At 35.5% G+C, this 15246-nt stretch overlaps 1 protein-coding gene across 1 annotated transcript; it reads right to left on the reverse strand.

Moving 5' to 3' along the window:
• Window positions 1-5446: 5446 nt before the first annotated feature.
• Window positions 5447-6124, reverse strand: LOC102692133 (fibronectin type III domain-containing protein 9-like). Its single transcript, XM_015345189.2, has one exon. It carries the CDS (start codon window positions 6122-6124, stop codon window positions 5447-5449), a length of 678 nt encoding a protein of 225 aa, XP_015200675.1.
• Between the last annotated feature and the right edge of the window lie 9122 nt (window positions 6125-15246).

The following is a 15246-nucleotide window of genomic DNA, read 5'->3' on the forward strand; positions in this document are numbered from 1 at the left end:
TTGAATCTTTGACCTTGGAATGGAAGAAGTGGTTACAAAACGGATAGATGGATTCTTTTCACACAAACTCTGTTGACTGTTTTCTCACAACAAAGAAAAATAATGACATTTCACTTTGGGGGTTTCAAAGGATGCAAAGCTAGTATCTGTAGGTTTAGGACATAACCTTTGGGTTTGTGACTGACTTAGGAGTTTCATTTTTGAAACTGAAAAAGTGGTGCTGAGGCAGACTTAACCAGCATATATAGAAATTCTGTAGACTTTGTACCTTTGAACAAAAAGTTACCTTTTGCTGGCACTTAACTAATTTCATTATTTAATTCTTAACTTCTCTGACAAAAGCATTTGGGCATTCTAGTTATGATTAAAATATTAACTTCAAAAATATGCATATATAATTAGTAATTTGGACTTCGACATCATTGGAAGAGGGTGAACACTTTAGCAGGGCACTGTATATAATCAATATAATACATTTAGAATGAAAGTAAATATAATGGAAGCTTTATAGTCAAGGGCCAATTCAACTGTATTTACAAAATTCTGTCAAGGTCCTAATACATCAAGATCAGAATGATATTCTTGGATTAGTTTTTACCAAACATCATGACTAAAGGATTAAGTCTAATTCATCAAAGCCTTAACTTAATTAATTAGACTGACCTTGCTTCAGCAGATAAGTGCTTTTATGTTTGATATTAAATTGCAATATCTAAAGAATGCCATTAGCAGAGACTAAAACCACATGTGATAAAGTGTGAACATGAAACTGAACTCTCATTAGTGGCTAATTTAACTTACTGCTTGTTCCTCAGATCAAAATCCCTTGAACAGCTGTGCTTACAGTGTTGCTTTGGTTACACTTCAAGGAGGAGGGGAGGCTCAGAAGACAGAAAGAATGAGAAACTAATCAGCAATGAGCCAGTGCATGATCCCTACAGATACTAAAGTAACGTGTTGTATTCATGCTGGCCATTTCACCATTTCCTGTAAAAAAAAGTATTATTTGTTGGTCTTTTTACGTGACCTCAGGAAATAGTTGTACAATGCACCAATCCGTAACATTTTGAAATCATATATTTTAAACCTACCAAAAAAGAAAAAAATCTAGAAAAATCAGAACCAGAATCACCTTTATTTGCCAACTACATTTCATATTCAAGGAATTTACTCTGGTATACTTTATTTGGTGCTGTAAAAACATGCTACATAGACCAAGACAAACAAGACATAGACATCATTAAAAAAGGAAAAGCTTTGGAAATTTGCATGACAAACCATTTAACAAACCTTAGAGGCTAAAATGACTACATCATTTTAGATCTGAACTATAGAAAACTAAGAGAGGACTTGATTTAAGTATTCGAAATCCTCACACTTGGGTATTTAATACCCCAAAAGGAATTGACAAGTTCAACCCTGTAGACTTCTTCAGAATCAACACTGAAACACAGAGGACATGTGTACAGTAGATATTACCGGGAAGTGCATTTAAAATTGAGAACATGAAGTAAATGTTTGCACGATTACCATGTTGTGGCAACATCATAAAAGCATTGCAACGTAGAATAGAAATGTCATAGTGTTGCAAAGTTGTCATGTGTGAAAATCAATTCAATAGTCACAAAACAGTAATGAAAAGAAACTATCCTGTCAATTCTAGTCCCAACAGCCTCCAAGCACTGGGCTACATACAGTAATTATTGTCCCAAACTTGTCTAAACAGTCTTGTAATTAAAATGTGACCCAGGATGACAACACTGCTCCAGCCAAGAATGGAATATCACCGTCAGTCCTATCAGATCTTCCAGCCAATCAAAAGGAATAGTCAGGGAAAATAAATACACATCTATAGCAAGTTGCAGTGTCTGTGATAAAAGAGTTGCTTACCAGTATTCAGAGCAATCTATGAATTACTACAGACATTATGAGAAGAAATTTCTTCACATAAAGTGATTTTGATGTGAATATACCACCATGCCGTGACAGGCCGCCAGCTCACATTTACCTGAGAGGGGCCAGCTGCTGTGAGTTACTGCCATGATAGCCGACAGCTGAGATCCAATTTATGTAAATGGTTGCTCTCTTCAGTTGAAGTGTGAAGACTGAACTGAGGAAGATACATGAGGATTTGCAGTCAAGTCAACAGCAGTGGAGATCTCTGACAGTTAAAGAAGAGAACTGGACAATTGAGAACTCTGATGAGTCAAATACAAGCAGTCCTGTTGAGGAACAGCTGCTGAATTACATTTTTCTCATTACTTTATGCGCCTCAGCACCGGTTGTCTCACAACCCAACATATGTGGTATTTATGTTTCTATCAGCCAGTTAAACATGTACAGTAAATTAATTATACTAATGTCCTGAAGATTTCTTAACTTAAATTACTCCTCACCTTCACATGGATGAATACAACCTATTTAGTGCTAGTGGAGGTGGGGGATCCTGGGTTCTCACTATTTGAATCTTTTATATTTAAAAAATATAGGCTTGTTTCGTTCTGTCATTCAAATTGGATTTAAAATTCTATTTTATAAACTTGTAAAATGTTTAATGTCTATTAGTGCTGATAAATACATTTGTATAATTATTTAGAGTAATTTTGTTTAAAATAATCTTTGATAGACTAGGGCTTTCACTTCAGGACTCCAGGGACAGAGAGAGATGTCGGGTTAATATTATCAGAAGTAATAGTTAGCAATTTTAAATAACCTTTCTCTCTACTCTGTGTGTTATTATATTTAACAGTGCCACTCTCTTGTTTTTTCTCTCTCCTTAGACAACTTTCCCTCTTTCCTTCTCTCTCAGTGCTCATTTTCAAAGGTGGTTCATCTAGCTTTGCGGTCACCATGGAAACGCTAGCAGGGGAAAGCCAGTGCTGGAGTCCAGAGATGCTGAAAGGATTGAAGACAGAGAGAGAGTATCTCACTGGCAGTGCATATTGTATGTACTGTATGTAACTAGCATTTCCTGTTGTGTGCATTACTGTACTAACAGCAAGCATAAGTGAAGAAACTGCCTGTTTTTACCGTATTTTTTTAGTCCCCAGAAATGTAGTTTTACTTAATTTGAGCATGACTGGCACTGTATGTTTGTTTGTGTGTAAATCTTTTTCATTTATATTGTTGGACCAATTTCATAACATGATGACCAACAGTTTGTCCAATATTTTAACATGGGGACTCACTAGTGCCTTGAACAATTTTAACATTGCAAGCTTGCCGTGTTGTCAGTGAGAACTGCATGGTTCTCAGATTCAGACTTTGCGGTGGGCACAGAGCAGCACTTTGGTGTAAAAAAAATAGCAGATGGCCCCGGCAGAACACATTTCTGTACCTTAATGTCACATTGGTATGAGGGTACTGTATGTAATACAGTGTATGATAGTGAGGGGTGGCTCCTTGAGTAAGCCACCATCTTGACTCATAACCCAGGACTAATGGTGTGGCTGTAAGCCATGGTGGTTGCCTGGTAATTGGGGAATGGAGCAAAATTAGACACAGCAGGGCTGAGAATAGAGAACCTGGAATGAGCGTAATTCCATAGGATGGAAAGGAGTAGTCAAGACTTCAGCTGAGGTTTCTAGAGCCAGACAGGGAGGCCTAATGGTCCTGTGGAACACGATGCATTATGAGATACATGTAGTTTGAAGAAGATGCAGTGAGGATTTACTGGGGTGCATCACAGGATCTGGACAGATAGGTTGCGTGGGTTACTTGTTTACCAGGCCCAATGGTAAAGAATTGCACTGCTGTGGAAAAGGAATGACTTTCTGGCCCAGTGCTGACAGGAGGTGTTAGTATGTGGATGAGTGAAGTATTGCCTGGTAAGGTACAGTAGCAACATACATTGCCTTACAAAAATATGCAGACTTTTGCACTGTTTTCACATCTTTTAACACTTGCAGTCATGAAAATAACTGCAAAAGAAAACCCAGACTTGAGCAGATCTACATTTACTCTGATAATAGATATGTTGCATTATGTTTTTTGCAGTCTGGGATATTTTAATATGTAACAGTAGTAGAACCGATAGGTAATGCTGTTGTTTATTGATGTTGTACTATATTTTCATCTATAGAATCCCAGTATAGTCTTCATAGTATGCGCTGATGGCAGTGTTGTAGAAGAAAACAAATAAAATTAGATTCAATTGTAATAACAACACCCAAGAATTAAGCATATTGAAAGGTTCATAGGGTGCTTTAAACCACAGGATGAGGAGCTGTGACCTCCAAGCAGAGTGAGGATTGACCAAGGGGCAGCTAATAAGATGAAGATTGGGTTGGACGAATGTGAGGGAGAGAAAGGTATTAACATTTAATATTTACAGTTTTCTATTTGAGGAAATGATGTTAGGAATGATTACAAATTACTAACAGCAGAGGTCATTAGAACTTGGCTGTTGTCATCCTTCCCGAACTTCCATTATACAGTAAACTCCATTACATTCCCTATATATACTATTGGTATCTAGAACATAAAGATTTCTCTTTTGCTATTTGTAGAAAGCAAAAATGGAGATGGTGGTTGTTCGGTTATCTGCATGACTGCATGCTTTTCGAACATTGCTTTATAGCTATGTTGTGTTCGTTTTTATTAATGTTTTTCTTACAAATGCAAAAAACAAAAACAAAAACTTATAACAAGACCAATGAAAGATATTTGCATTTTAAATGATATCCTTTAATGACATAGTACAATTCTATGTGTAAAAACTAGGTTAGATGTGCACAGTTACTGAACATTACAGTTGTATAACAAAAATTAACCGATTTTGTCCCCCAAGCAGAGTATTTTACTAAAATATGCACATATTAAGAATAAAGATAAAATACACACATTTGACTCCAGAATAGCATAGATGGACCATTGTTAAGAAGCATATTACAGGATTACAGGATGTTTTTTTTTGTGATGTTATTAAGTGTGGTAGGTTCAGTAGTTTACAGGGATTGTAATCGCATGTGCTTAATTTCAATATTGTCAGAGTTTCTTCATGTGGTTAAGCACTTCCCCTGCTTAGAATCAGCCACGCCTCATCACCTCCTCAACTTCATGTTGGCCACATGTTGTGCTTGAACCCTGGGGTGAAGGGGTCAGACAGGTGCTCCTTTCTGCACCTGGTAGTGGAAGCCAGTCGGGTTACAATGTTCACTGGAGGAATGGCACAACTCACACAAGCTATAGGATCCTACAATTATCTGGTCAGCTACAAGCATTGCTGTTAAAAGGTCAAGACTGCTCCAGCTAATTTCTGTCATGTGGGCATTTGAGCTATTCCAGGGATGCCATTTTTCAAGTCTGAACTGTAAAATGGCACAGCCTGGACTCAGATACCGGGATTATATTTTTCAACAAAGCCTGTTGTTTTACTCAACCGTGAGGCCATAAAAGTTTACTGAATTAACACCTACACAAGTTGTAATCTCACTACAGAGTCCTGCTATTCATATACTGCTTGTGGGAGAATAGCCATTTTATCCTTGTATTTCACACTGTTGCCTAGCAAGCCTGTCATCCCATCTGGGGATTTTTCGGGTAAGTACTCTAGTTTATCTTGTGTCAGCTTGCCAACCTTGGACAGGGTAGGTATGTTACAGTGTTCATCGACTAAGGCAGTTTCAGCGTAACCTCCCTGCCAGGCTTGACTGCTCGCAACCTCATGATGAACAGTGCTGGCAGAGGTGTAATGACTCCTCCTGCACCTCCTGCACCACAGCTTGAAGCAGCCATGAAGAAGGACTACAGTAGTTATGATGAAGAGGATGCTGCTTGTGAGCCACACCACTGTTGCGAGGTCTAGGTTCCTGTTGGTGACAACCACAGCATCTTTTGCTAGGGTATGAAAGATGGCACACTGGTCACCGGAGGGCTGGGAGCTCTGGCACGTGACGCAGAGGATATAGTTTGTGGCTGGTGTGAGTCTTTGCAGGGTAATGGAATTGCGGCCTACTGGCACTGTTTCTTCCCGGTGAAAATTCTTCCTGGAGAAACCTGACAATATGCTGTTCCAGTTTGGACGGTACATCATTCTGTAAAGGTTTGCTGGGCAAGTAGAAGGGTTGGGCAACCAGGAGACTGAAGCGGAGGTAAATGAGATATTCTTGATTTCCAGGTTCATCTTTTTGACGGATCTGGGGCAGATTTTCAGAAACGCCTTAAAGCAAAAGGCACAAAGGGAAAAGTATTATTATTATTATTATTATTGTTATTATTGTTATTATTATTATTATTATTATTATTATTATTATTATTATTATTATTATTATTATGCTAAATGATATTTTCCCTTTCACTTTGTTTAAAATGAAAAAAATGCAATTGTCAGTGTTGAATTACCCTAAATTTGGATGTAATACTGTATAAAGATGTTGACTGTATATTTCAGTATTTAGTATGCTGGAATTTATACTGTATGTCATTTAACAGGGTGTACTATACCTTGATCATTCAACTGGTTAAAATAGTTTCACACATTTAAAAAAGTTGTATCTATTGAGCAAAGAATTCATTATTGTGCTACATGTAGAATACACATTTTTGTCATTCAAGTTATATTTTAAAATACAATATAACCTTATTTTTTCTACTATAGATGTTAAGTAAGTATTGTCTTTTTGTTTTTTTTACAATTAGGAAAAGAGATTTATCATCCTTAAATGATTAATTTCTTTATTTTTAATAGTCTACATGACGTAAAGTTAGTAGGCACTGTAAGCACATTATTTACTTTGTTACTGAAACCTCAGAATATGTGTGGGTACATCTGAGCCCCTTACGCTAATTTCTTCTGATTATTTTCCTTTTAATCCTCTGAGGTAGTGAAGCACCTTGAAAACATTTAGTTTCAAACAGCTGGTTTCCAAGGTAACAGGTCTTTGTACTGAAAACAGCATTTGATCAGAATAATGAAGTTCTTAAAGATTTTGTTTCCACAAGCATACAAAAGAGTTCATTAGCCTGCAGCTGCTGAAAAATTTAACACGGCATCCTTGTTTTTGGGTTTCCTTTAGAAATTAACATTAGAAAGAAAGATTTAAAATGAACTCAGTAAAAGGTTTAGACCTATTTACACCTACAGTAAATACAACATATTTTAAGAATAAGAAAAAAAATCTATGTGAATCATGCAAACTGATTTGCACTATATATTTCAGTAATTTTAACCATGGTCTCCATAGTTTGATTATCATGGAACTAGTCATATTTAACCAAAGAAAACATTCACAGAGTTAATGGTTTTAACCTAAGTGTAAACCTAAAGAGTTTATATTATACTGAGCACAATTGACTTCATGACTGCTTTACTGTTGCAGACCATACAGACCTTTCAGAAACATTAGTATGTTATTCTAAAACTAGAGTTCAAAGTAGTTCAAAAGTACTGTACCAAAAGATTTGATTCAGAAATATTCCATTCAATCCATCTATTAAATCCAAAAGGTTGATTCCATAAGCACATTGCACAGGACAGCAAGCCTGATCTACATATTCAGCAGATCTTAGGGAGTTAATTCAAATAGCAACTCGTTCTTGTCTTCAACAGTTTTTTTTTGCTTTCTTTATAGTAGAAAACACTTGTGAAGCTGTTTTGTAGGAAGAAATTACCAAAAGATATAAAATTCATTTCCAACATGTTTTCCTTCTTTGTATTCTCTAGCACCACATAAAGAATAATTCATTAGAGCTCTGCCTCCCTTTAAAACAGGGTAGCCCTGATCCTGGATGCTCACAGAGTAGAAGGGTTTGTGGAAACTTATGTTTATATGAGTAACATAAGCTTACAATAACTATCAGAGGAAGGTTCAATGCATCTGTTATTCTTGGGCCATTTTTCCCCAAAGTACCTGCTGACTCACATTTTCACAGCAAACAGTGTTGTTAAATATTGGCTAGAGCGGACATACTGTACTAGCTATCTTTGTCTGAATTCCTAAGGCTACCCAAGAAAGCATTCCACAGTAACCAAACAAAGTGAATGCGCTCATGGGGCTCATCTGTAAGCATACAGTGTATGTTTCTGTAAAACTAGCCTTTATTTCTGATTCCATTGTAATATTAAAAATGCATTACACTAGCCAGTTTGACATTTGCTATCTAGGTTAATTTGACACTGGATGTCCCATGTGAGGCGAAAGCATTCCTTACCAAAATCAGACAAGAGCCAGACAAGAGCCTATAACCAAAATGAAACGGGCATTAATCATACATTATCATTGACCACATAGGTCACCACCGAACAAATTGCTAGTTATGAGGATTCTGAAATCATTCATCTGTTGGCTTATTTTGGCTGTTTTTGGGTGATAAACATGCTCTTCTATCATACTCTGTCCTTATTGTCATTATCATTAATGACATAGTAAGTTGGCCAAAACTTTGTGGCCAGTATGTATATAATAATAAAGTTGCATGTCTAATATGCCTCTAATATACTATAAGATAGACTAGAGAACATATTATCAAATATTTGTATTTGTTTCATGGTACAGTAAGTCTTACCAAACTGATCCAAACTAATAATACAATATGTTCTTTTTACATTAAGATCATGACTTCAATTTACAGGTATTATAACTCTGCTGTTCAAATGAAACAAAATGTTTAATTGCAATCAGGTATAATGTGTCAAAAGACACATTCACTTATTATTATGGTACATGAAAAAACAATGAGCAAATTAAATATTTGGACCTGAAATTTCAATTGATCAAACTAGAAGCCTTACAAATGCTTGAAGCCTCTTATACATAAGAGCAGTTTCATATTTCATACCAGCAAACGCCACAATTAATCACAAAGAAGCTGAAATGACAACAGAAAGAAATGCCTTCTTACCTTTAATGAAGCTTGCAGGGATCTGACTGTAGCTTTTATAGCAGAATGACAATCCAGTTGTCTCAGACATCCAGTAATGTTTGCATCTAAAATAACACGTGAGCTTTGCTCTTAATACAACTACTGTACATGTTCCCTGTTTTTGAGTTCACGATGAGAATGGAGACAGTGCCTGCAAAATGCGGAGAGCAGTATTTAAATCTGACGCCTGGCTCTGATGACGTTGGTGATGCACAGAAATCAATGCTTTTCAAACAGCTCAGTGCAGAGATTCTTCATTAAGGAGGCTATTTTCAGAAGCGTACTTTATAGATGAAAAATGTGTGAAAGTACAAATCAGACAATAAAATCAAAAGAAATGATGGGAAAAATAATGAGTCATTAGTTTCTTGGCTCCTGCTAGCTTGTAACCAATCACATTCCAGGGACAAATGCAGCTGTAATTGTGTTAGTAAAAAAGCACAAATAAAACATGCTGATAAACAATAATAAGCACACACTATTTGTGATAACACTACCTGAAACATTTAGTCAGGCAAAGACCAAACATTTTCCAACACATTGTAACTTCTCTGATCCTGTCTCTTATGGCATTCTTTCCAATTTTTAATTTTTTCATACAACTAATTAATTTTCTTCTATTTTCTTTTTATTATCTGAGATCTTTAGCAATTGCAGATCAAAGGTACACACAGTTCAGTATTGTGTTTTTCACACTACTGAAACACCACAGTTTTGTATTTTTAATGTTTTTTTTACATCACATTTTGGCATCTTTTTTTGAAACTCATCTGTCATAAAATTGTTCAGGTATTAAAGGAAACATTTTTAACACATACAATAGCAGGATTTCTATCATATTGTGCACAATATCTTCTGGGATTGCACTATTTTGTGTGTGGCTGTTTGGAAAGAATGATCGAAAAATTAAATGTACTGTCTCTGTTGTTTTAGTACTCCCCTAAATTGAAAAAGCAACATTTTAGTTAAGAATTGGTTTTTAAAAGATGGGACTCAAATCACACCTGAAAACATGAGAACATTTAGAAAATACTTTCTTCTTTGCTACAATGTTTTTAATCATTCCTACCTGAAAAGTGCTGATAAATCAATGCACACTCTTACAACTCCAGAGTGCTAGAGTAGGTGTTAATTACCTCTGTCAGTACTGCTTTAGTTCTCTGAGGAAAAACCCTCTAAAAACTCAGTTGTTTCATACAACTCTCTTTACTCCATTACTTGCCTATGTGTTAGACAAGTGATTTCATACTGAAGCTGGACCAGACCTCTCTCTGGGCCCAGCAAAAACACAGAAATGGGACAATACCACAATAAAAATATATCTCAATAAAAAACAGGTGTTATATTGTGAAAGAAACTTATATTAAGCAACAAATGATAAAATGAAGCTTTGAAAATATTTCCTGTTTTCCTAGGTCTCTTTATGCAATAGCATCACATATTTTTGATAAATTAGTAATGTGCAAAAGCATCCAAGTGCCAGTTTTGATAAATTATTTTTAAACAAATTTATCATTCATAAACAGCAAAGTAGATGCACTAATCATACTTTAGGTGACTGCAAAAATACAGTGCCCTCTACAAGAATGGAACAGTAAAGTTCAAACTGAGAATGCTAACCACTGCACCACCATATTATAATATATTATGTGAATTACCTTAAATAAATCTTTGCTCAACTCTAATTAGATGCGCTTTTGTACAGTAAGTACTGTACATTCTTTCAAACCACAAAGTTAACTATCTTTGAGCTTCTCTTTCACAGTGAAAAACATCATCACCATATTAAAATAACTGACCAGAAAAGGTTTTTGACCCATTATTAACATTCCTGCTTTATAAAGAGTATTATTCTTTTTCACATCATTTTCTGAATAAGATGATTTAGAAGTTACATTGGATATATACTCCTATTCAACTGCAAGCTCTCACTAAACTAAGACACATAAAATAACAGTTATTTTAAAACAATTAAATAACAAACACAACGAGAATCCTTCAGTAAGTGATTCTTGCCACTGAAAGTTTAGCACATTGTTATGTGTATTAATGTACTGAATGACAATGTTAAACACTGTGGAAAACAATCAACTCAAGAGACTGTGGACAGGATGCTTGGAAGAATAGACAAAGAAAGTTAACAAGATCTTGTTCATGTTTCACACAGCGTATAAAATGGACATGTGATAGAATAGAAAGTTTCAACAGAATAAAGTCTTCGATGTTAAACAGGCCATTGTCACCAGGATAATTGATGAGGGCTCTTCTTACTATTGTTGACAGTCCAGCCAGTCAGATCTTGCACTGATCTTTGGTTAAATGCACATCAGCGCCATCACTATCTAGCAAAGCAAATGGACTCTAAAGCACTCAGGTGCTTGAATATTCATCACTTTCTTTAGATATACAGTATATGGCCTAATGGTTTTAACAGTAACCCCTTGCTCAACACAACCCCAGAGCACCAAAACATCCACAACTTCCTATAAAAAAGAGTAAAAGAGACATAAAGAGATGTGTAAATTACATTTATTCTCAGCTCAAACTCATTTCACTCTCTGATATCACAAACTAGGTGTGTCAGCTCCACAGCAATTCAGATTTCTGTTTCAGATACTTGCATTTAGTGAAAGCAGTCTTAGAGATCAATCCAAACATTTTTTTATCTTCTGATTTACATTAAAGCTCTTAACACATTAAAAGCTCTTCAGCGAGCATCTAAAAGTATAAAACACTGAGAAAAAACAGGAAAGGACAGGGGAAAAGACCTCCTTGCTTCCATATAGCAAAGTGTTGCATGCTGTCGATGTCTGTAGCCCCTTCTAATAAACAATGCCTTTTATGCTTTTATATAGTTATTTATCAATTAAGTGTGGTTCGGGTGAATATTGTTTTTTCTTATCACAAGTAAGTGATTCAGTGTGTCCTTCAGTGTTGGTAGATTGCGCATAGCTCTCTAACTATTTTAACGTTAGTTTTAATACTATGAGTCACATCCTCACCCCACTCTCACACACATGATGGCCCCATGCATATTTACACAAAATCAAAACAAGAGTGAAACTGCTCTGGCTATTCACCAGTTTTTACACGTTTTGACAGTGCTGCAATTAATGGGTTCAGAAAACCTTTTTAATTAAATAATTAAATAATTAAATCCATCCACATCGGTAATGAATTATTTGAGGGATTCTTTTATGTGTTGTTTCTATCCTGAGATGAAGTATGACCTTCTTGGAAATACCTTTTTGACAACAAAAGAAAAAATAAGACAAACCATTTTTTTTCAAAAGATTAAGCTCTTAAAATTATGAATCATTTCCTAATTAACTTGAATCCAGTTACTCTGTTCAGAAACCAACACCCTCTGTCCTCTGTCCTTAAAGAGAATAGTTTGTTTTAAAAAAACAATTTATAGTGACTTTCTTTTCAAAGTGGTGTTGGGTTACTGTTATGATTTTATTAAAATAATGCTCTAGCCAAATATAGGAGAATAATTTTCTGTCCCTGTAACTTCAATGTAATACCTCTCTTATCTTTGTGTGCAAGAAAACAAAATTAACAAGGTTCTTCAGTTAACTTATTTTCTTTCGGCTACTAAATGACTCACTATAGCTTTTCAAAAGCACAGCCGCCCACCGCACTACCTTGACAACCATTACTCTCTGTCATGTTTTCAGAGCTATGGCAGCAAAGATTAACACTTTAGTCTGTTGTGAGGCCTTTTCAGCAAACTTTTCTCAATAAAATATTTCGTACATGATTCTCTCACAGCTTTTATTACCACATGACTAATTACCCTCTCATTTTCTACAGTATGTCAACATGACTGAAGACGTGAAGGACCAAGTTCAATTACTGACAGATCCAGCTACACAAGATTCCTCTTTCAAAGTTTTATTTTAAGATCCAGGTGGCAACAGGTAAATATTTCAGGTTTTTTGGCTTTTTACCAATTCTGAAATTATAAGTACATAAATATTTTTTTCTATAAATGAAATGACAATGAAATCACACAAGACCATGTGTATGAAATGAATGGAAATTGCTTTTTTACCATGATTTTGCAGTGCTGAGATATTTGAATATTTGAATATTTCACGTATTTAAGGCGGAGCTATGCTCTTGTAATCCTTAGAAACCAGGATTAAATCTTCACAAACAACCAATGTATTCTAAATAAAAAATAAACACGTTACAAGAACTTGCACTTTAGTTTTGACAAAACTTTTCAATGGCCAAATATTTTGTCTTCTCACACCTGAAAAAGGCTTAGCATTCAAAAATGTTGTTTTTTCTCTTTTTTCCATATGAAATTAACTTTCACCTATTACTTTGCTCCAATAGAAAGCACATTATGTAATATGCTGAAAATCTCTGAAATGCAAGATTGTTAACACGCGTTCAGGTACAGTACATGTGAGAGATGTAAGACAGTTGATCCTTCGGTCTTCTAATCGCTTCATCCAATACAGATTTGCAAGGGAACTGGAGACTATTCCGACAAAGAAACAGATTCAATTCAATTCAATTCAATACAAAGCAGGATACACTCTTGATGGGAATCAGGCACCCAAACACACTCACAGCAGGGCCACTTTCCCAGGAAGCCAACAAACCTACAAAAAATGTCTTTGGATTGTGGAAGCAAACTAGAGCATCCCAAGGAAACTCACATAAATGCAGGGAGTTTGCCATGCAGTTGGCACCCCAGGAATTCCACTCAGAACCCCAGCTTTCCGTAGCACCACTGTTAACCACAGCACCACCATGCCACCTGTGTAAGACAGTCATTAAAATAAAAAATAACTGATAGCCTCACCATAGAGAGGCTTCTCATGTAGAGCGCTGGTACATAGTTTGTGAGAGTCTGGCTTCAAACCCCCACACTAGTCTGCAGAAGATGACGGCCTGGGTTCAAATCCTGAAACTACAGATCGGAGTCCTGTGGCCAAATAGGGTGATTTTTTCTTCGTTAACAGTAAATAAAAATAACGAAAGACTCATAACATTTTGATATGAAAAGTAATTTTTTTTCACACTTTTTTAATGTAATTTAACTAGCAACTGACACTGGAAAGTACTGTACATGCAAAGTAAAATATAATCATGAGTAATATGACATCTAGTGGTGAGAATGCAAACTAACGCTCAGAAAACCACGGTTAAAATGATGAGAACTGCTAGACAACTTTAGAACGATCAAAAATACAACTAAACGTGTAAAGTATTCTGTACCATCAGAACTGTTCTGACAGCATAAGTTTATGCCATGACATACAGTATGCTTTAAGGCATCTCTTCAGAAACGAAGCATCAAAATGGAACCAACATCCTAAACCTGTGACTTGGGTTGAGAGGGGAGTATGGATAATAAACAGAAAATTGCAGCCGCACTTATAGGTAAAATTTATTTAAAGAAATATGCAATTTAAGATTAACCATCTTAACAATCTACTGTAGCTGTAGTACAACTAAGGAAAAGGACAATCAATATGCACTAAATTCTTAATATAAAAATATTCTGTATAAGTCATCATAAAAAGATAATAACAGGTAAAAATATTCGTATATTTCTTCAATCTCATTCTATTAAAACAGCTCCCATGTGAACACTCACAATTCCTCATTTTCTTGGCATTCTGTCACACACCTTTCACTGTTAACCACCATTATTTTAAAAACAGTATTTGTGATATTGTAAACTACGAACATCTTCACTCTGTTCTCAAGCATATTGTTGGAACATTGGTCTAATTTTGGGTGATCAGTTTACTAGAAAAGAAAAACATATTGGTTCATTTCTTGTTGTTCTCTTCCCTTAACATGACAGTGAAGCTGAGATCTTAGAACTGTTGAGGTAACAGTACTTACTTCTGGTTTAAACTCAAAGGCTACAGGTTGCACATAAATGCACACTTACCCTGTATGCTCACATGTCTTCCTTTTAATACTGTAACAGTATTATTTTAACATTTATCTTTTTGCCTTCAGTGAAATAATTTATTTAAATGAAGTGGCATTACAATGTGTGTACAGTATTCTTACAAATTACAAAGTGCTTAGTCATGAGTAGAACTTTCAATTGAGATTCTTTAATCCACATCCAAAGAAGTCTCAACAGCTGAAACATTGTGTTTCTTTTCTTCTCTTTTCAGCATGGAATAAAATTTTACTTGTTTCTTTCCAGCCTACGCATGCTGATGCACTTGAACTTGAACTATTTCAACACACTGTACTGGGATATTGCCAACTGTAACACAGCTAATTTGATGCAAAAATCAAATCTAGACCTGCTTATGGTCTTCCATCTTGAGTGATGTTTTTTGGATCTTCTACTACTTACTGCATTCTGCTAAATATGCAGATATTCTGACTTGAATA

The sequence above is a fragment of the Lepisosteus oculatus genome, chromosome 1 (genome assembly GCF_040954835.1).
Source record: "Lepisosteus oculatus isolate fLepOcu1 chromosome 1, fLepOcu1.hap2, whole genome shotgun sequence".
Lineage (NCBI taxonomy): Eukaryota > Metazoa > Chordata > Actinopteri > Semionotiformes > Lepisosteidae > Lepisosteus > Lepisosteus oculatus.